At 42.3% G+C, this 21,847-nt stretch overlaps 1 protein-coding gene across 1 annotated transcript; it reads left to right on the top strand.

Annotated features, from left to right (window-relative positions):
- The first annotated feature begins 3,546 nt into the window (after nt 1–3,546).
- DLEU7 (deleted in lymphocytic leukemia 7) lies at nt 3,547–19,295 on the top strand. Its single transcript, XM_024755567.1, has 2 exons — nt 3,547–4,005; nt 19,089–19,295. Exons 1-2 carry the CDS (start codon nt 3,547–3,549, stop codon nt 19,293–19,295), a joined length of 666 nt encoding a protein of 221 aa, XP_024611335.1.
- The last annotated feature ends 2,552 nt before the right edge of the window (nt 19,296–21,847 follow it).

The raw sequence follows: 21,847 nt of genomic DNA, 5'->3' as shown, positions 1-21,847 counted from the left end.
TGGTCATTTTCTAATGCTCCCGTCAGTCTTTAGGAATGATGAGAGTTGCTCAAATATCTTTTCCCACAACTGCTAAGGTAGTAGAAAGATGAGGTAAATGACATAAGCCTTGCTGGAAAGGTCGGAGGGACCTTTTAGCAGTGTTTGCCTGAGGGGCACTGGATCATAGGGTCACTGCATTAGCTTATCCTGTAACCTATGTCAAGCAGTTTGCTTCAGTTGTGACTTTCTGCGGCAAGAGGCAGTAAACTCAACCTAAAGTAAATTCAAGCAAAACAGATTTTAGTGGTTTGTATAACTGAAAAGCTCAGAGATGGGGTTCTCCTCTTACGCAGCACAATGTGGGGCTCAGATGGTGTTATAAGACCACTGGTCTCTCTCTAGATCTCTTGGCTTCTCTCTCTTAAGTGTTGGCTCATTCCTAGGCAGGCTCTCCCCTCAAACTCACAAGATGGCTGCAGAAGCTCCAGAACTTACATCTTCTCAGTTTCACATCCACAAGGGGTCCCTGCAGTCAGCCATCTGATATTAGGAGTGTTAGCCTCATGAAGCTAGATTTCCAGTGTTTCTGGAAAGAGGAGTACCCCTGGATATCTGACACCCCTGAGGATTAATCAACCCTGGGGCCATCCTACCTTAAGACTTGTGATCTGAGACAATAACTTATTGATTAAACTATTTTATGTGAAGCTTTCTTGTTAAAGGGGAATTCATCTTTTTCGCCGTTTCATCTTTTGGCCTACACCTTCTTCTAGTTCCATTATTTTCTCTTATACAGTACATTCAGCTGAAAGCATCCTAAATGTGATTGTCATTGGCTGTAGTTGGGTCACGTGCCTATTCCTGACCATTCACAATGGGAACTTGTACTGATGTGTGACTGGCCTCAGCCTAGATGCTCCAGTCCACTTCTGCCATGGGACGGGTTCATCCTACCTGATGACACAGACTGAGTGTAGAGGAGGAGGAATAGCTACTGGGAAATTAGGGTATGGTTTACATAAAATAGTGAAATAGGGGCTTCCCTGGTGGTGCAGTGGTTGAGAGTCCGCCTGCAGATGCAGGGGACGCGGGTTCGTGCCCCGGTCCGGGAAGATCCCACATGCTGCGGAGCGGCTGGGCCCGTGAGCCATGGCCGCTGAGCCTGTGTGTCTGGAGCCTGTGCTCTGCGACGGGAGAGGCCACAACAGTGAGAGACCCGCGTACCACAAAAATAAATAAATAAATAAATAAATAGTGAAATAGATACTGTGAAGCAAAAATATTGGTGTCCAGTACTTCATCCTTTGAATGTGCCTTTTATTATCCAGTGGCCTCAAATTGTCAGTATAGTGAGTAGGGAGTGTATAATTTGTTACCTGGTCTGGTAGCCCAGCGTATATAACTTTGGAGCTGTTTTAGATCAAAGGCGGATCTGCTATGCTATTGACTCATCTCAATAGTCTATGTATACTTTTCCTCAGTTAGGACCTCATATATCCAGCTTTGGAACATCAGCCATTTCAGGTCATGGCAAAGGAAAAGGTGGCTCATGGCCAAGACAGACAAAGCCTTGAGTTGCTGGATAATCTAGTGCTCTCTAAAGGATACCAGAAAACCTAGGCAGCTATTGAAGCCTCATGTACCATCCCGTAGGCTCTATGGTTTTCTGGCCCCGCATCTCTTACCTCCTGCAGTTCAGTTGGTCTCATGGCTCTCAGAGTCAGCCTGGTATGTAGAATAGTGGGGCCTCAGGTCAGCCTGTGTCTAGTGATTTCAATTCTGCAGTTGGCTGGAATTCCATCTGTCAAGAAGCTTTTGAGTCAGTCATTTGATAGTGGAAGACTTGGCCTACTAGGATTTCCTGCGTATCTGGAAAGAGGAGCACCCCTGGAGATCTGACGTGCTTTGTGAAATTAGGGGTTCGTTTTTGTTATTCACAGTTAGTCTCTGCTGAACCTAATGTATTTCAATGTTTGAGGATTAAAAAAACACATACACATAAAAAAGAATTTCTCTTTTTCATTATGAACTTAAGTAACTTGATCAAGAGAATCTAATCAATATTAAACTATTTACTTCCCTCCAAAGTAATTTCCTCTCTGTCAATGCACAGACATGCATTTTTACTTAGTTATAATTAGTGTGAACATACTTGTTTTTGTTTAAGAAAGGTTTTCTTTACCTTGGCATCCAGATTTGTTTTCATAGGCGAAGAAAACACTGAGAATTAGAAGGAACCTTCACTGGAGAGTTGGGAGGATTATATTGGGTCATACTATCCCAGAGTTAAAGAAACCTTAAAGGACCCCAAATCCCTCCCCGTATCTCTGATGACTGCACTTCTCGACTAATGGACTCACTGGAGTAGCTTTCCCATGCAAGGGCCTCCCCAGATCTTATTCCACAGCACCAAAGGTGGACTCTCCCTTCTAAAGGAAGAATGAAATCCCATCCTCCGGGTCTTCTAGGGTCTACTTGTCTGCCATGGGCCTGCACCCTTGTCCTCTGCTTTACTTCGTGTGGGGTTATCTACATGGTTTCCCATGCAGGAAAAAAGTGGAAAAACCATGCTGCTCTGAGACAGTCCTCCATACCATTCCCCTTAAATGTCTTTTTTTTTTTTTAAGTGTAATCGCACACCAATAGTTTCCAATCTATCAAAGCATAAATTTGCCAGTCTTTTTTCCTAAGTCAAGGAAGTAGCGAAGTGAGGTTTAATTAAAAGCAGCAACTATTTGTACAGCTGTCCCTGGGTTCATGGCTCGTAAAAGGATTTAGCTTCAAACTCTGCTGCCTAAGTCCTTCGGGAGTTTCACAAAAAAACTTATTTAGCCTCCTCATCCGGACAGTGCCAAGCCCTTGCTTCGCAAGTTGCTTCAGGAACAGGCAGAGCTGGGCCCTGATGCAACTTCAGCTTCGACAGTCGGGCCTTCTCAGCACATGTGGCTTGGAGCAAAGCAGAGAAGATACCCAAGTCCCCTTCTTTTGTATGGGGGACAGGAGCCTTGAAGGCTACTCCGCGAAGCTCCTGAAAATTCCCCTACGGTTGGGAAAGGGAGGGAGGCCGATCAAGCACAGTTTTCGTTTTGTGAGCTTTTCTCTGGCACTTCACACTTTCCGATTCCCGGTGGGTCTTTGACGCGTGCACTCCCATCCCCAGTCCCCAGGGCGTGAACGGTCACCGGTAGGCATCCTTCAGAGGAGATGGGGGCGGGGTATCCCTGCGGATAGATGCATCCACACAGAGCGGCCATGCCAGCGTAAGCCCTGGAGAGGAGGAGGAACCAGCGCTCAGCATTTGGCTGATTTTCAGGTGTAAGGGAAGCAGCACTTCAGGCAGCCTTGATTCCGAACAAGCCTATTCGGACTTGAAGCGAGCTCAGTGGCCAGCGTAGGTCACTGACAGCTGGCGGGGGACGGGACGGACCGGCCCCACGCGCAGAGAGGCAAGGAGGCGGAGGAGCTGCGGCTTAGGAAGAGTGACCCTGGCGACCCCAAACGCCCCGCCTCCTTCGCTCGCTGCTTCACCTGAAGGCCGAGCGCGCCGAGCCGCGGGCGGAGGCGATGGCTAGCCCCGCGCCCTTAGTGGCCTCCATCAGCCACCAAATGGTGGCTCTGCACACCCTGCAGCTTCTGCAGCAGGAGTGGGGCTGGGGGGATGGTCCGGGCGCCCCCGGGAGCCCACGCGACCTGGACCACGTGTCCGCCGCCCCAGAGCGTCGCTCAGACCCACGGCTGGCCCGTGCCGGGCAGGGGCGTGGGGAGGAAGGCGGGGGCAAGGGGGCCAGGAATGTGGGGTCCGGGGCGCGGGCGAGCTCCCCCGAGGTGGAAGTGGTGCGAGGCGCCGAGGGGGGCGCGGAACTGCTGCCCTTACCCCGGGGTCGCGGGGCCTGCACCCTGGCCCAGATGGCGATGCGCAGCGCGCTGGCCCGCGTGGTGGACTCGACCTCGGAGCTGGTCAGCGTGGAGCAGACGCTGCTGGGCCCCCTCCAGCAGGAGCGGTCCATCCCCATCCACCTGAAGGTGAGTCTGGCCTCCAGCATCCATCCCCCTGCTTAGGTTCCCCCTGGGGCAGGGCAGCGGACCGGGATGCAGACGAGGCTGAGTCGCAGGATCCAAAGTCGAGCTTCCCCCAGAGATTCAGCACCTCGGAGTGGGAATGAGGGAGGTGACATTCCGGGGATTAGGTACTTGGGACAGGGAACTCAGGGCCCACCTGGGGCACACCTGACTGCAGAACGGAGATGCAGAAGGGCTTTGCCAAAACCTTCCTCTGGCCCTTTCCACATGTGAAGCTTCTAGGGACGGAGGACAGCTCCTCCCACCCCTTTCAAACTAAAAGCCGTTTCTCCAAAGCCTTAAATATACGTATTAAGTTCCCTCTGCCTTTTGTATGACGAAATCACCTACATTTATTTGAAGTTCCTTCGCACTTATGAATCGCAGTTGTTTTTGCATAAATCCAATTCCGCACAGAGCTCGGGGGCCTCACAGAGTCAACCTAAATTCTCATAAAGTTGCGTGAGAGCGGGCTGGGTCCCGGGTGTTGAAGCAGGAATACTCATGTTAAACTCCTGCTAAGTCACGCAGCCCATATTTGTAAGGCAGTTTCCTCTTAAGGTACCAAACGGTGTTAGCCGATTTAGCCAGGGAACAGAGCAGCTGCCTCCCAGGCTGAGTGGGTTGGTGGAAATCTGGGGTTCTGGAATCCAGTCTTGGCCTTGCCATTAACCTAATTGGCTTAAGGTCACAAATCTCTCTGAGACCTTCTGGCCTTTCAATTTTGATCTGGAACACTGCTTCATTCATTCCCTGGGGAGTCTAGTGGAAGGAAATGGGGGAGGGGTAATGAAGAAAGAGCATTTCTCAAGACTTGCTATTCTTGCTCTACAAACCAAAGTTTGGAAGACATTGATATATATTAGGTCGCACTATATACAGTAAAAGATTGCTTTAAAATAAAAATACATAAAGCATAGCATTCACCTGAATAAATATTGTTACTCTAAACTAGGGTTTCTCAACCTCCACACTACTGACATTTTTGTCTGGATGATTGCTGTGGGGTTGTCCTATGTACTGTATGATGTTTAGCAGCATCCCTGGCCTCTACCCAGTAGATGCCAGCAGCATACCCTCCCCACCAACTGACAGAACCAAATACTGCTAAATGTGTGTGGTGGGAGGGGAAATAAGGTCGCCTCCAGATGTGAAGCACTGCTTCATTCTGAAAAGTTTAAAAAATGAAGCTGCATTTCACCAGTGCTCTTGACTGTAAGAGGTACCTTTTTTTGTATCGCCAAGAAATTTTTAAAAATCCTGCCAATTAAATTGTGATACACATGAAGTGCGCTGTGATACTAGGAACGTATACAGGGCACAGGTAGGTTGGCAAAAGGAGAGACTGAGTGATCAGTTTTACCTTGGGTGATCCTGGAAGGCATCTTGGAGGAGGTAACGTTTAAAAAAAAAAAAAAGAATGTTTACTCTCCAGGCATTAAAGGGAAAAAGCATTTCAGAGGAGCTGTGGGATCCAAGGCCAAGAAGCAATGAAAGGGCCTAGGGCTTTGGGGGAACTAAAATTAGTTCAGTATGGCAGAAGGCAAAAAAATGATGCTGGAGAGTTAGGTGGGGTCAGGTGGGAAAAGGCCTGTGGGTCATGTTGAGGACCTGGACTGTCTTGTAGGCAAAAGGCAGCCATTGATATGACTGAAGGAAGGACCCTGATAAATCACAGAGGCAAGGTCAGGTCGGAAGACCATTGTCAGAGGGCCTGACCCAATTTAGGAGCGATGGCGCCCTCTGCTCTGGACTAAAAATCATGCCACTTGAGGTTAATGCAGCTGCCACTTCTACTTGGTAATCCTTTTAACCCTCTCTACTTGACTTTTTGTCCTAAACATTTTCTACTCTCCTCAAACTTTCTTCATCCAAACCTCAACCCTCTCACTCCTTCACTGAGAAAACTGAGGCCATCTGACACAAATATCTTCCATCCTACCTAAAAAAAATCTCATTTCCAATCATCTTCTTTCTTGTCTCTAATAAAGAAATACTGTTTGGTTCCCACCCCCTCCGCCTCCCAAATAAATTCTTTCTCTTAAGTGCTGGAGCAAATCTTTCATCTGCCCCTGGACTTTTTCTCTCAGTTCCTTCCTCTCTCTTTGTATTTTCTAGTGCTTCCACTCTGCCAATTCCTCTTAATCCATAGATCTGCTCAAATCTTCCCTCACCTACCCAGCCCCTTGAGTCTTGGTCCCCTTCTTCTCCATCACGAGCAAATGTGCAGATGTCTGGATGTATTGCTGCCAGTGTTTCTAGAGGCACCCAGAGTCCCCATTAAGAACAGGGGTCTCCAAAGGGAGCTCAGCTCGGTGCTCTGTGATGACCTAGGTGGGTGGGATGGGGGGGGAGGGAGGTCCAAGGGGGGGGGATATAAGTATACGTATAGCTGTTTCACTTCATTGTACAGCAGAAACGAACACAACATTGTAAAGCAATTATACTCCCCCCCACCAAAAAAAAAAAAAAGAATATAGACAACAACAACGACAACAAAAAAAGAACAGGGATCTCAACATTCTTGCTATTGGAGTCTGCTATTCACCTACAGGGGAGTAATGAGTTTCAGGGCTCCTGAGAACAGCCAGTGCTTTCAGAAGGGAGAGAAGCAGGGATAGGTTTCTCTGGATGATTTGCCTCCTTGCCAGCATCTTGAAATTTTGCTTGGTTTGCTGTTTGGAGAAAAGGCAGTATCTCCATTAGGTTTGTAAGGTAATGCTTACAAAGCACTTAGACTCAAGGACACAGCAGTCTGTCTCTCCAGGGGGGCTGGTTATACAGACTTGGCATCATCATTACTGGTGTTAATTCAAATGATTTGGACGAGTTTTCTCTATATTTTTAAATTAAGAACATGCAGATTGATTTTATACATGAGAATGGTTTCAGGAGGATTTTGCTAAAGGAAATAATGCTTGCATGTCACTTGGAAGTGTGTGGAAATTTCCCTAATGTCAGGAATGCCTTCCATGGCATTCCTTGCCACAGAGAGGTGAGGAGGATGAGTCACTTGAACAGCACAGCACAGGACAGCGATCAGGTCCCATGAAGCATTTCAAACCTACTCTGCCACTTCCTGCTGCAGACTCTTGGGCAAGTTATTTAGCCGTCCTGTGCTTCAGTCTCCTCACCTGTAAAGTGGGAACAGTGGTATTTAACGTTATTGAGATAATGCATATAAAGTCTTAGCTACTGGCTGCTCACGGTAAATTGCAATACCTTTGAACTTTATTATTATTATTATTATTGATTGATGCCTCAATCTTCTTCAATAGTCTTATTGACTATTATTGTATTTCATTCTTGATATTGATGGATCTGACTCCTGAACTTTGTATTTACTTTTGAGACTGTTGACAAAAACAGAGTTAGGATGACCCAAAGAGACTTCCAGGAAGCCTCCACTTTCCAGAGGTCAGCTTTAGCCCATGGCTGATGACTGACTTAGAGATGTGACCATTGAGTGACTCGCTGATCAAACCACCAGAATTAAGGGAGTGAAATTTTCAGGCCTGAAGGCAGAGAAACCCTCACCATAATAATAACGCATATCTTTTTTTTTTTTTTTTTTTTTTGCGGTACGCGGGCCTCTCACTGCTGTGGCCTCTCCCGCCGCGGAGCACAGGCTCCGGACGCGCAGGCCCAGCGGCCATGGCCCACGGGCCCAGCCGCTCCGCGGCACGCGGGATCCTCCCGGACCGGGACACGAACCGCTGTGCCCTGCATCGGCAGGCGGACTCTCAACCACTGCGCCACCAGGGAAGCCCCAATAACGCATATCTTTACAGTAGTTTACTATTTTCTTAAAGAAGCCAACGCTTGATATCCCTTTTGAGCATTTAGAGATTATCGAACTCATGCAAAAACAAACAAACAAACATGAAATGAGTCTTTTCATGGTGGTTAAAAATGCTTAACAAAACTGAGTCTTGTTAAATTTGGTGGAAAGGATGGAGTTAACCAGCTTGATAAAAATTTATTACGGGAGGAAACTGAGGCTCAGAGGAATTTAGAACTGCTGAAGAGCCTGCAGCTAAGAAGTAGTGGCCCATGATTCAAACATGGTTTTGTCTGACTCTTTCTACCAATCACAGTGCTAGCTCATAGGGGTGTTATGAACATTACACTGAAATAAAGTACATGAGAGTGCACAGTTGTCAGGGCACGGTCATACATGCCATGCACTGCACACCACTTCAGCTGCAATAGTCATTCTGCACACTGAGTATCATAGTCAGCTTGGGCTGCCATAACAAAATGCCACAGACTTGGGTGGCTTAAACCACAGACATTTATTTTCTCACTGTTGTGGAGGCTGGGAAGTTCAAGAGCAAATTTGGTTTCTGGGAAGGGCTCTCTTCCTGGCTTGTGGACTGTCACCTTCTCACTGTGTCCTCACGTGGCCTTTCCTCTGTGCCAGAGAGAAAGAGAGATCTTGGATGTCTCTTCCTCTTCTTGTAGGACACCAATCTTATTGGATTAGGGCCCCATCCTTATGATGTAACTTAACTTTAATTACCTCCCTAAAGATCCTATCTCCAAATACAGTCACACTGCAAGTCAGGTTTTCAACACATGAATTTTGGTGGAACACAATTCAGTTCCTAACACTGGGTGATTTGTGTCTCCTCTAATGATGGTCACCTTACATAGTGACAAAAAGCCCCAGGTAAACGTAGGAAATCTTTATCAAACTAGTAATACTGGCAAAGATGCTATAATACTTGCCACCCAAAGGGAGCATAGAAATGTGTGGAGCACCAGAAGGAAGAGAGTCTAGGATTTTAAAAACTTCTAAAAATGACCAACCCAAAGAGATCATTAACTAAGCCAATCATGAAGTCACTCTGGTTGAGTTTTGTCTGTCTTCCTTTGATAGTTAAAAACATTTACGGTTTCCAAGAGTTCTGTTCTGAAGCAAGTTTCATGGAAACAATGGCTGATGCCAGCTTTTAGAGGCAGAAGAACTTTCCTGCCATTGCAGATAAAACTTGCCTGTGAGCTCACCCATTGCAATTAACTAATTCTGGTACCAATAATTCTCTCACGTTCAGTGGTCCATGCTGGTTTTCTCATTCCACAGAGCAAGAGCAGTGGTTGTAAAACTGTTGGCTTTGGCTTCACCGTCATTGCTAAGGCTTTTTGCAAACTGCAAGTGTGGATATTGAGTTACTCAGAGGCGGACATTGATGATGAGTGCTTTTCTTCCCCATTAACATTGGTTAGTGAAGCCAGTTTCTGCAAATTTGGGAATTGTGTCTTTAAAAATTGCTAATATTCTATTGAAGAAATAAACTCTCATGGTTATATTATTAGCAGCCTTAGCCAGGGGATTGCTCTTTGTCTGGGACAAAATTGTGCTTTTATGTCAGGAAAAGGCCAAGTGACAGCTCTAGAAGTAGCTTAGTTATAGCTTTGTTACTCCTTATAAAGTGAATGATATGAAAATCAGGACATAAAAGCTTTCTGAAATGAACATTTAGGGAAAGATATTGCAGGAAGGCCCTAAAACAAACCTACTTATGTTTAATGTCTTGTGGAAATGCTGCCTTGCTTTATTTTACAATTTTGGGGTTTGCCTTGTGAGCATACCTGAATCAAGTGCTTGTAGCCATCACAAAGTGCTTTTCATTAGACTTTTATGATGAAAATGGTACTGTACCCAAAGCAAATGCATAAGGAACCTTAGTTACTTGTGAGCGTTTACACTGGGTACACCACAAGTAAAAATGTTTAATTTCCTGTGGGCGATAGACTTTTTATGGTGACTGGCAGATACTGTGGTTCTTCACTGGGTGCTTTATTAATACGAAGTTGCATATCTATTTGAGATTGACCTAGAGTTTAGGCAATTAGTGATTGACCTGGGCCCTGTGAATTTGTTGTTCAAAGCCAGATGTCAATGAACAAAATGCAGTTGGGGCAATTTGTAGTATACTGTTCCTGATAGTATGGTTTTCATAACGCCACTCTAAAATAGAGAAACGACACTCCCATTTTATGTGCACACCTAGCATGGAGGGTTGTGTTGGGTGTAGGGAAGAGATTTGTGCTCCCTCGTAGTTCCCAGCCCTGGGAAACTTTAGTGGAGAGTGGTTTGCTGTCCAGGCCGAAGTTCATTAAGGTCAGACCTCATCACAGAAAGCTGGAGGAAAGCGCTTTCTTCCATTAATACCCTCTGTAGAGTACGTTAGGCATTCAGGGAGAGTGAGAGGGAAAAATGTGAGAAAAAACACGTTTGTGGAGGCCATTATAAGAGAATATAGCTCAAGAAATGACTGTTTTGTAAAGAACCAACTTATTTTAAAGCCAGGGGTGAAGGGAATATGAATTGATTTATAGTTCCTGTAGGTCTAGAAGTGATTTTGAAGATGATGTGATAGAAAAAAAATCCAAAAACCTTCTTTGTGTATTGTTTAAAATTACCTGCATTATAGAGCCTATAAAGTCATATTATATTTTTGACTTTATTATCTATTGGTGTTGGTTTCAGAAAACAAGCTTTGAAACTGACTCCTAATGCTAGATTGTTTTTGCTTTTAAGCCTTTGGTTTTGATGGGAGTGTTTATTTTCCATAAGAAGCTAAAAATGGGCTTAACTTTTCTTCCCTTTTTGGCAATACAACGCGTCATGCAGAGAAGTACAAGTGGGGCGGGCCTTCTAAGAGACCTCCCTTGCACTGGGTAGGAGAGAACAGACTGGAGGAAGGGAGAGCTCCAACCAGGAGGCCTCTAATTATTTAGGAGTTGGCTTTACATGGGGCGTGGAAGGTTCCATGCCTTGAATCCCTTCCAGATAACCACACCCTCTCAACTATGTTGCAGGGAAGAGGGCTGGACCAATGGGACAATCTTCAATTTGGATATGACCATTGCAAATTTGAGCTTTGTAACACTTAGTTAACCTTAAGAAAAATAGCATGAATATAGCCAGAAAACAAACATGAAACAATTCACATACAGACATTTTTGTCTCTCACTCAAAGCTAGTTGGGTGCCTCCCAGCTTGCTTCCATGGTGTCCCTGTTCACCCCATGGTGGCATCTGCAGCTCTGTACTTCTCATTCATTAGTCTGTCCCCAGCACTGGATGGCGAGCTCTGCTCTCTCTGTCATCCTGGCATCTGGCCCAGTTTCTGATTTGGGGTGTCTCTGATGAATACTTGAGTTTTGAGAGAGAGGTTAATTCCAGCTCTGCCACTTACTTGCTGTGCGATTTAGGGATGTCATTTAATCTCTCCAAGCAGCATTTCTTTTCATCTCTCATTCATGGACTGTTGTGAGGACTGAGTGAAATAAGGTATGTTAGGAGCCTTGCTTGGAGCCTGGTGCCTAGTAGGTGCTCAGGCTCATAGGCCTGACCAGTGTTCTGGTTTGCCATGTTCCTCCCACGCTCAGAAGTTCCAGGGACTTGACATTCAAGGCTGTCTGCACTAGCTTATCCTGATAGGCAACACAAAGCTCTGTTTTTCTCAGACTGGACTCCTGCCAGTCCTAGCCCCTGCTTGGCTCCAAGCCTTTGCTGGTATCATTCATTCTCATTGTGGGGCCATCTCTTTTCCCTATGAGTTAAATACTGCATTCTCCAACACCACCTCTCTTATTATAGTGTCTATACAGTCCTTCTCACCTGCCACTTTGCTGATGCCTCGTCCAAATTTCCATTCCCTTCTACAAAGGCTGGCAATAATCTGATGGTCTCAACCACTTTTTAAAAAAAATTGTATTAAAAAAATACAAAACAAAATTTACCATTTTAAAGGTAGTGTTAAGTACTTCACATTTTTGTGCAAACAATCTCCATAACATTTTCATCTTGCAAATCTGGAAACCCTATACCCATTAAACAAAAAGTCCCCATGTCCCCCCCTCCCTCCAGCCCCTGGAAACCACCATTCTACTTTTAATTTCTATGAGTTTGACTCCTCTAGGTACCACATATAAGATGAATCATACAGTATTTGTCCTTTTGTGACAGGCCTATTTCATTTAGCATGATGTCCTCAAGGTTCATCCATGTTGTAGCATGTGTTAGAATTTTCTTTCTTTTTAAGGCTCAATAGTATTCCATTGCATATATAGACCACATTTTGTTGATCTATTCATGTGTCCATGGATACCTGAGCTGCTTCCACCTCTTGGCTGTTGTGAATAATGCTGCTATGAACATGGGTGTGCAAATAACATTTTGAGATCCTGCTTTCAATTTTTTTGGATATGTACCCAGAAGTGGAATTGTTGGATCCTACGGCAATTCTAGTTTTAATTTTTTTGAGGAAACTCCATACCGTTTTCCAAAGTGTCTGCAGCATTTTTACATTGCCAGCAGCAGTGCACAAGGGTTCCAATTTCTCCACATCCTCACCCACACTTGTTATTTTCAGTTTTTTTGATGGTAGACATTCTGTTGCATCTGAGGTGAACTTGGCTACTCTTTCTGAGCCTTAATCTTATTCTGTGTCACGTCTCCACTGAAGGGTTTTAATAGGTTTTATCTCACCAATTAGATTCCAAGTTTCTGTAGAGAATATTTTTCTTTTCTACACTTCCTTCCTCTCCTCTTCTTACTGACCTCCCATTTAGTGGAGTACTTTATTCATAACTTTAGATTGACGGCATGCTTTATAAATACAAAGAGCTTTCATACTCATGAGCTAATTGGACTTCTCATGGTAGCTATTATTTTTCCCATTTTACAGATGAGAAAACTGAATATTCCATAGATAAAATGACTTGTCCACGGATGGCTTACCTAAAGGATAGAACCAGGGCTCTAATAGCTATTCCGGTGCTTATGAAGGATTGAGCTTTCATTCCCAGGGGCCTTTGAAGCTGCCTGGAGTGCTGCACTTCCTAACTGACATCTATAAAGTCCCTTCTGCCATGTAATGTAACATACTCACAGGTCTGGGAAGAGACCACAATTCTGCCTACCACAGGGCAGATTTCAGCTAAAAATTAGGAAGAAATGTTCTAAAAGCTAGAGCCATCTCTTCTAATGGGTTGCCTCCTAAGCACATGAGTTTCTCCAGTGTAGCCAAGCAAATTCTGGACAAGTGCACATCAGGTATGCTATTGAAAGGATTCACTCACAGAACGAGCTCTGTTTGAACTCTGTGCAATGCTTAGATTGTGAGTCTATAAATGTCTGTTCTTCCACAGGATTGGGCTTTTGTGTTTTTTCCATAGCCCTCATCACATTTCACTGGACATTTGGAGATATGCTGTATGTGTCTCATTTCTCCTACTAAGTTATAAGTTCTTTAGAGATCAGGTACCATGTCTTATTGTCTTTTATCTAGTGTAGTAATAAGTCATGTAGTGGAGACTAGATACATGTTTGAAATAAATTTAACTGATTTATTAACTGAGGCAAATAGGCCGAGGCCATTACCCCAGTAGATTAGTTGAGTCACGAGACATTATCTCAACGCACTTTATTTATTTATTTATTTATTTTTTAAAGTCTGTATTGAATTTCTTACAATATTGCTTTTTTTTTCTTATGTTTTGGTTTTTTGGCCATGAGGCATGTGGGATCTTAGCTCCCCAACCAGGGATGGAACCCGTACCCCCTGCATTGGAAGGCGAAGTCTTAACCACTGGAGCGCCAGGGAAGTCCCTCAACTCACTTTAAAATGTAAATGCTGGCCATCGATTTGGACCCCTGTAGCAATCAATACATTTCGTGTCCAAAAATCTGAGATTACACAAGGCTTTAGAAGTTCCAAAACCTGCTTTTAGATTGCTCAGCCACCATCATGTTCTAATTCTGGCAAAGTGCTCAAAGCACAGTGTAAGATATTACATCATTTTTGGAAGCATCTGGGACTTGCTAAATAAAAACTGCTGGGAGGATATACTCTGTCATTGAGTGGAAAGCACCATAAGTGAAATCATCACCAATATTGGTCATGTGAGTTTCCACCGAAAGTCCATGAGCCATTTAATATGCTGTTGCCTTAAGGCTGTCACTGGTGGCTCCTACCTTCTGCAGTAGAAGCTGGGTTGGAAGCCATGATTACTGGATCCATAGTTGGCTTTCAGACCTTCCAGAAAGGAAGAGAAGTGACCACCTGTTTTATTTTTCCCTTCCTTGGCTTAAGAGTCCCATGGAAAGCCTATTCCTATTAATTTGTTTTCTTTGACTGTTAATATATTTGAGAAAGGATTAAATGGAAATACTGTACTAAAATAGTAAAATAAAGAGACTTTGCAAAGCTCGCCAGAGATCTGAAGTTTACCCAGGGCCTCAGGGACCAGTACAGCCCAGCAGTGGAATTTTATTGTATGTATAATTTCCCCCAAAGATGCCTTCTTTGCAGTAAATGTGAAATTGACTTCAGATTTTAGGCCCACAAATATATTTTTAAAGGCATTTTAATCTTCTTTGGGTGATGAATGCCTTTGCAGACTGGCTAATAGGCACACGTGAGCACACATTTCAGTGGTTCCTTCTATTTTAAATTTCCTTTTGCATGTTGTCTTTGATCCTTCCACTTTGTACTTAGAGTTGGATTACTTCTATAAAGCAAGTGGACAATTTCCCTTGATGTGGATCTTGGGAAAGTAGTCCAGAGTCATTTTTTCCCCCTACTTTCTCATTCCCAAGCAATGTGCTGCAGCAATATAGGTGACCCCATAAACTGTGGGACAGATTATCTAAGTAGCCCCTTGATACCTTCTGAACAGACATGAGCAATAGTCAAAGGCAGGGAAGCAAGAATGCTTTAAAGAGAAAAAAAACAGGAAGGGTGGTAGCCTGTGAATACTCGAATAAGGGGACTATGCTGTGTTAGCCCACACGGAGTCCTGCTGCTGTTGTTTTGCTGAATTGAATGAATGGATGTCTGTTTTGTTTCTTGGAGGATGTTTTCTAATAAATATTTTGCCAGAAACCCAGGTCCTTCTTCTTACCCAAATGAGAGAGTTTTTATTAGGGAAAAGAATAGCTTCTCTTTCTACACAGAATTAGGAAGAAAACTAGTTCCTCATCAAACTTTGGTTCAACTTTTAGTTCTTCTTTTTTTTTGGATTATCTATTTTTCTTAAGTTTTTGAGTTGAATTTTTAGCTCAGGGATTTTCAGTGTTTACGTGGTTTTTCTTTACTTATATAAGAATTTAAGTCTATGCTTTTCTCACTGGAACTACAGCCCACAAATTGTGATATAGTAGTTCCATAATTGTTCAGTATAGAGCATTTTAAAATTTCAATTATTTTTTCCACTGACTTATGAATTATTTAGAAGTGGATTAAGTCATACATGTTTTGGGAAGGTTATATACATTACTGATTTCTCATTTATTTGCTTTGTGATTTGATTGATATACACTTTGATATTAGTTGAGATTTGTGGCATTATCATAAAGTCATCTTTCATAAGTAATACATAGACGTTTGAGAATAATGTATATTTGCTTATCTCCATTAGACCAAGCTTATGATTAGAAAAGATTTTCAATCCTTTCTCTCTAGGCTGAATGTCCTGTTGTTTGATCAGTTTCTGAGAAAGATGGGTTAAAATCAGTCTTTATGTCTGGGGATTGAATGTAAATTGAGATTATCATATTAGACACACACAAGTACAAAACTGTTATATCTTCTTGGGGAATAATAGTTCCTTTTATTAAATGCAGTTTATTTTATCCCTAATAATGATTTTTCTGGATTTATTTTGACTTCTCTTTGCTTGATGTATATTTAGTATATTTACATTTACTTTCAATCTTTAGGTGTTTTTAGTTTTAAACATGTTGCTCGTAAGCAGCGTACAGATAGATTTTGAAAATCCAACCTGGCAACCACTGCATTTCACAAGGTGATTTATTTGGTGCTTTCTATTCACCTGCTTTATGTTTGTATTTTTATTTCTCCATTTTTACCTTCTATCAGTAGAATCAAAAAGGTTTTGATATACCTTTTCCCTCTGCTGATTTTGAAATTTTATTATTTCTATACCTTTTTTTTTTTTTTCAAATCTGTACACCAAGGAAGGTTTCCCATGGATAGAATCTCCCACGCTGTCACCTTCGGATATTCTCGCGGTCCGCTGCAGCGAGTGCGGTCTCCCAAGGGTTGCAGGAAAGGGGCATCGAAGCCTGCAGAGCTTTGCTAGGTCCAGGAAGGTGCAGCCGAGCACTTGTGCTCCATCCTGCTCGGTGCCGCCTCCCGGGCCTCCTATTTCTCTACTTTTAACGACGATCCTTACATTTCTCACATATATACTTAACAAGCCTGAAATTTATCAGTTTTGCCACTTTTGTCTTCAATAATACAATGCCTTAGAATGCCATTGCATCCTACATGTTACTGCTACTCGGCATTTTAGAACCATCTTGCTTTTTTTTTTTTTGCGGTACGCGGGCCTCTCACTGTCGTGGCCTCTGCCGTTGCGGAGCACAGGCTCCGGATGCGCAGGCTCAGCGGCCATGGATCACAGGCCCAGCCACTCCGCGGCATGTGGGATCTTCCAGGACCGGAGCACGAACCCGTGTTCCCTGCATCGGCAGGCGGACTCTCAACCACTGCGCCACCAGGGAAGCCCTACCATCTTGCTTTTTAAAACTCCAAGTTAGTTATAATTTTTGTTTTGATTAATCAAATCTTCAGATTTACACTGTTTCTAAGTTTCTTTGTTCACTGTTGCTTCTTACATCCTTTCTTTCTGAGTTGAATCTCGTCTTTATGAATTATATCTTTAAGAAGATCTGACAGTGAGAGTCTATTTGTGGTAAGTCCTTTTGTGCTTTTAAATAAAAGTATATTTACTTGGCCCTGATGTTTAAATGGTAGTTTAGTGGGACTAAAAAAAGAAAATCTTGGTTGACAGTTATTTGAGGATATTATTCTATTCTATCTTCAATTGTTATTGCTTAGAAGTTGGCTGTCTGGTCATCCAGACTGAACTCTTTTTATTTTCTGGTTGCTTTTAAGAGCAGTTTTACCTTAATGAGCTTAGATTTGGATTTCGTTTAACTTTTTCTGCTCAAAGCTTGTTTTGTTTCCTGAATCTAAGGATCAATTTGGGATCATTTGAATCAATCTGGGATAATTTTTATCCAGTATTCTCTTTGACTACTGCTTCTCCCTCATTCTTTTTCTTGTCTCTCCTGGAAATGCATCTGTTGTACCTTGTCATTCTGTCAATCCATGTCACGTAACTTCTCATTCATATTTCCCATGACTTTATTTTGCATTCTGGGTAATTTTCTCAAATTTATCATCCAGTTTACTAATCTTCACTTCATATGTATTTATTCAGGTGTTTAACATTGAGTTTTTAATGTCATGATAGTTGTCATTTCTAGAAGTGGTACTGGGTTCTTTTTCAAGCCTGTTTTTTCTTAGGACACTTTATTTCCGATTTCTTCTTTTATATCTTTAATCATTATAAATATATTTTATAGTTTATATATGAAATTCTTGGAGTTCAATCCTGCCCTACATTGCATCTACTATATCATGGTGGATTGTACTGAAAATTTCATATTCTGAGTTTGTCTTCGACAGAGCTTTATGGGACTGCTACTGAGGGGCATGGGTTGTGAACATGTTTCTGTGGAATAGGCTTTTGTTTGCTTTTGCCATGTGTCCATGGATATCTCAGACCAGTTCCAATTTTTAAATTAATGTCTTGGCATGAGTGTTCCAAGAACATGTATATGGTATAGAGGACAACTACAAACTTGAACTACTGTGTAGTATAGGTCCACAGTTACAAATTCATAGGGTCAACTTTACCTTCCACACCAAACCCAGCTCAAAAGAGACCAACTTTCTTTTCTTGATAGGTATTGGCAGGCAGCTAAAGCAATCTACTTTTCTTTTATACCTGGTTCTTGGGGATTTCCATTACTTTCTTGCAAGCTCAGAAAGGATGTTTGTTCTGTATTAGTTAGAATATAGTAGCAAGGCATTACGGGGAAACTACATGTGCCATGTGCCAGAACCAGAAGTCTGGGGGGAGTCAGTTATTTGTAAATTATTTGTACATTTGAATCTTGAAGGATGGCGGGTTAGGGGTGCCAACCCCCCAAGCAGTCAAAAATCTGCATATAATTTTACAGTTGGCCCTCCATCTCCATGCTTCCAAATCCACAGATTCAACCAACTGTGGATAGTATAGTACTGTAGTACATATTTATTGGAAAAAATCTGCATAGAAGTGGACATGTGCAGTTCAAACTTGTGTTGTCTGAATCAACTGTATTTAAAATAAAACATATAGTCAACATTATCTCTGATATGGAATAATTTCAGAGTACCATTTACATGTAATGGATTTTAGAATGTGAATATTTGAGGATTAAAAAAATCTATTTAATTAGCTCATTCTTTAAAACTACCAATGAACTATTTCTAAATCTGCACTGGACATTTCTTGGGACCATGTTCATTAAATACCAAATCCTGTATTGGAATCTTGAAGACAGTGATTATGGAATAATAAGAAGGAAGTCTATTTGTATATTCGTCAAAGCTCTTTTAGGAACAAATAAGAGGAACTCAACTCCAAGTGGCTTAAGTAAAAAGAAATATTTATTGATTCAGATAGCTAAAAAATCCTGGGATTTATTGTTCAAGTACAGCTAGATTGACATGCTCAGAAAATGTAATTGGAATCAGTCTCCTTTAATCTCTTGTTTCTCCTTTTTTTTCTGTGTTGGCCTCACTTCCATTTGAATTCTCTCCTTATGGTGGCAAGATGTTTTCCAACAGCTCCAGTGGAACAGAACTTCTCTTTCCCAGTCTAACAAATCTCCTGGGACTGTGGCTTATTGGCCTGCCTCAGGTAATCTGTCCATCCTTGGCCAGTCCAAGTGGCTGAGGGATGACGTGCTCTGATTGACCTGGTCCCTGGAGCTGTGGAGTGGAGTCAGCTTTGGTCAAACTACATAGGCTGAGAATGGAGAAGAGTAGTTCTCTGAGAGAAAAATCGAGGTTCTGTCATCAGCAGACTGGACTGGAAACTGGGTACACAAAACACAACAACTGTCTTCCATAACCTATCTAATTGCGTGTTTGTGTTGGGTCTTCATTTCAGGACAGTGTCGAGTTTAGAAACATCTGCAGTCACCTGGCTCTACAGATTGAAGGACAGCAGTTTGACAGAGATTTGAGTGCCGCTCACCAGTGTTTGAAGATGATAGTCAAGAAGCTGATTCAGTCTCTTGCTAATCTTCCTTCGGATGCCCACATCGTAGCCTGTGCTTCCTTGAGACAGATCTTACAGAATCTCCCAGACATATGAGTGTTCAAGACACTGGAATTAAAACCACAGCGAGCACTGCTAAGAGAACTGGCTACTTTAAATTCCTAAGTGGATCAGCAGACAATGGATGTTTTTACTCCCAGGAAGGAGAGACTTGGTAGCATATATAGCAGTCTGACCAGTGGCATCTGTAACCCTTGGGAATTATAGCATGTTGGTGAAAAATTCTTAAAGCAGTAGTTCACATTTTTAAGTGTCTTGACATATTTGCTGACTTTTTGATTGAAATATATTCCACTTTGTGGAACTGACTGGATTACATGTGTATATACATTTATGAATATATATTAAGTATTAATTTTAATTGAATGACACCTTAATCTACATTTATATTAAAGTAGGCCTATGAGGTTTAATATGGCTATTGGATGATTAGAGCTCCATGGTTTTTCAAATTATTTTGAATAAATGGGGTATTTGGTAATTGATATGTTCTACTTACTGAGCACTTCATTTTGTGTTATGAGAATGATCTCTGGATGTTGTAGGACCACACCACATGTGTCAGTAATTATCAGTTCCAATATTGGCATTAATAACTTGCTGTTGGGCAGCGAAGAGCTGCTTCTAAACCTTGTGCTTTCATCTACTGATTTGTAAATTAATGGTAATGAGCTCTGAAGTACCAAGGCTATATGATATGTAAGTACAAAGTACAGTATTATTAAAGTCTCACGTGAAAACATCTAGTTTCTCATACTCTTTCTAAATATTCCCACTGAAGTAGGAAATTCTTGGAAAAGAAAGGACGAAGTGGATATACTGGCAGATTTCCCTAAATATTTAGAGTTAGGAAAAGAGAGAGTGACTTTTTTTGCAACAAAAATCTACACATGCTTAGGAAAAACTAAATTTCCTGTTGTTTAATGGTGACCGCATTGAGAACCAAAGTAAATTGAAGGGCTGCTTTTCCCTTAAAGTTTTAATAGAAATGGCATCAGATTTAGAAAGAAAAGAGTATAATGTAGCTTGTTTTCTGAAGGAATTATAAACTGGGTCTGTATGGTAAGAGTATACCTACTGTTAAAACAATTAAGTGATAAGAATAATCAAAGCCTTTTTAATCTCACATATTCTAATCCTAGTTGGTTTCACATATTTTCTTCCACAATCTTAAGATAAGTATATTGCTTCTTTTTAGATGTTACTGACCATTTCCGTAGAAGGGAAATAAATTTATGAGACTGAATTTTACATGAAAGATGAGAGGTGTGTATTTATGCATGTGCATGTGTGTATAGGGGAAAGGATGGGCCGGAAGGGAAGGGCATTCATTTCTTGGGAACAATCTTTAGCACGTTGTTCTCGCACTCCTAGGAAACACTGTATCCTGGGGTACCACTGTACTTTATGGTGCTGTCTTTCCCCACGGAAATTATTCCAAGACTCTTCTCTAAAGACATAGCATTATTATAGGCTGCCTTCCCATTGTAATCAATATCCCTATCAATAAATATTCATATTACGGGTTTTTTATAACTCCTATTCCAAGAAATATTGAAGATTTTTGCTTTCCTGTCTGTACTTGTACTTTTTCCTCACTTTGCAGTGTGTTTCCCACAGACCAGCTGAAACCCCGTTCATCCTTCAAGGCCTGATTTATTCACCATTTCTTTCATGAGCCCTTCTGGATCATCCCAGTAGGATGTGGGCTCTTCCTCCTCTGAACTCACATAAAAACACACTTTGTGCTACTGCACAGGCATTTATCACACACCATCTTTTAGCATGGCTATTGCTATACCTGCCATCAAGATCAGCTTGCCTGAGGGCAAGGATTATTCTAGACATCTTTGTATATTGCATAGCAGCTATAATTCTAAAAGTTCTTTGACTCTGCTAGGACTTCCATGGCCCCTACCACTTTTTCACACACACACACACACACACCCATTTTTACTTCTGTGGCTTATGTTCTTTGCTCAGTCTGTATAATCATTTGGTTGTACATGCTGCTCTCTTCTTTTCCCCCCTTTGGTTGAGTGCTGCTGGCAAAACTCCATTCCTGGTCAAGACCAACTCTCCTCCTACTCCCATGTCTGCTTGTGAGTTCTGAATATGGCTTAAGAACAACACACGGCTATGCCAACTCACTTCAATTCATGGCTTGCAATCTCAAGGGACCCTCATGTCCTCCATTAGTGCTACTTCATTTCCTAGGACTGCATTGTCCAATATGGCAACCACTGGCCACATGTGACTTTGAGCACTTGAATACGGTTAGTCTGAATTGAGATGTGCTGAAAATGTAAAACGCACGTTGGCTTTTAAAACTAAAATTGTTTTTATCATTAAAAACAAAGAATGTAAAAGATCTCAATAATTTTTTTATACAGATACATGCTGAAATGATAATATTTTGAATATATTTGGTTAGATAAAATACATTCTTTTTTTTTTTTTTTTTGCGGTACGTGGGCCTCTCACCGTTGTGGCCTCTTCCGTTGCGGAGCACAGGCTCCGGACGCGCAGGCTCAGCGGCCATGGCTCATGGGCCCAGCTGCTCCGCGGCATGTGGGGTCTTCCCGGAC

The sequence above is a fragment of the Neophocaena asiaeorientalis genome, unplaced genomic scaffold (assembly GCF_003031525.2).
Source record: "Neophocaena asiaeorientalis asiaeorientalis breed wild unplaced genomic scaffold, Neophocaena_asiaeorientalis_V1.1 scaffold59, whole genome shotgun sequence".
NCBI classification, from domain to species: domain Eukaryota; kingdom Metazoa; phylum Chordata; class Mammalia; order Artiodactyla; family Phocoenidae; genus Neophocaena; species Neophocaena asiaeorientalis.
The sequence above is the reverse complement of the archived record's forward strand: the minus strand, read 5'-3'. Positions and strand labels throughout refer to the sequence as shown.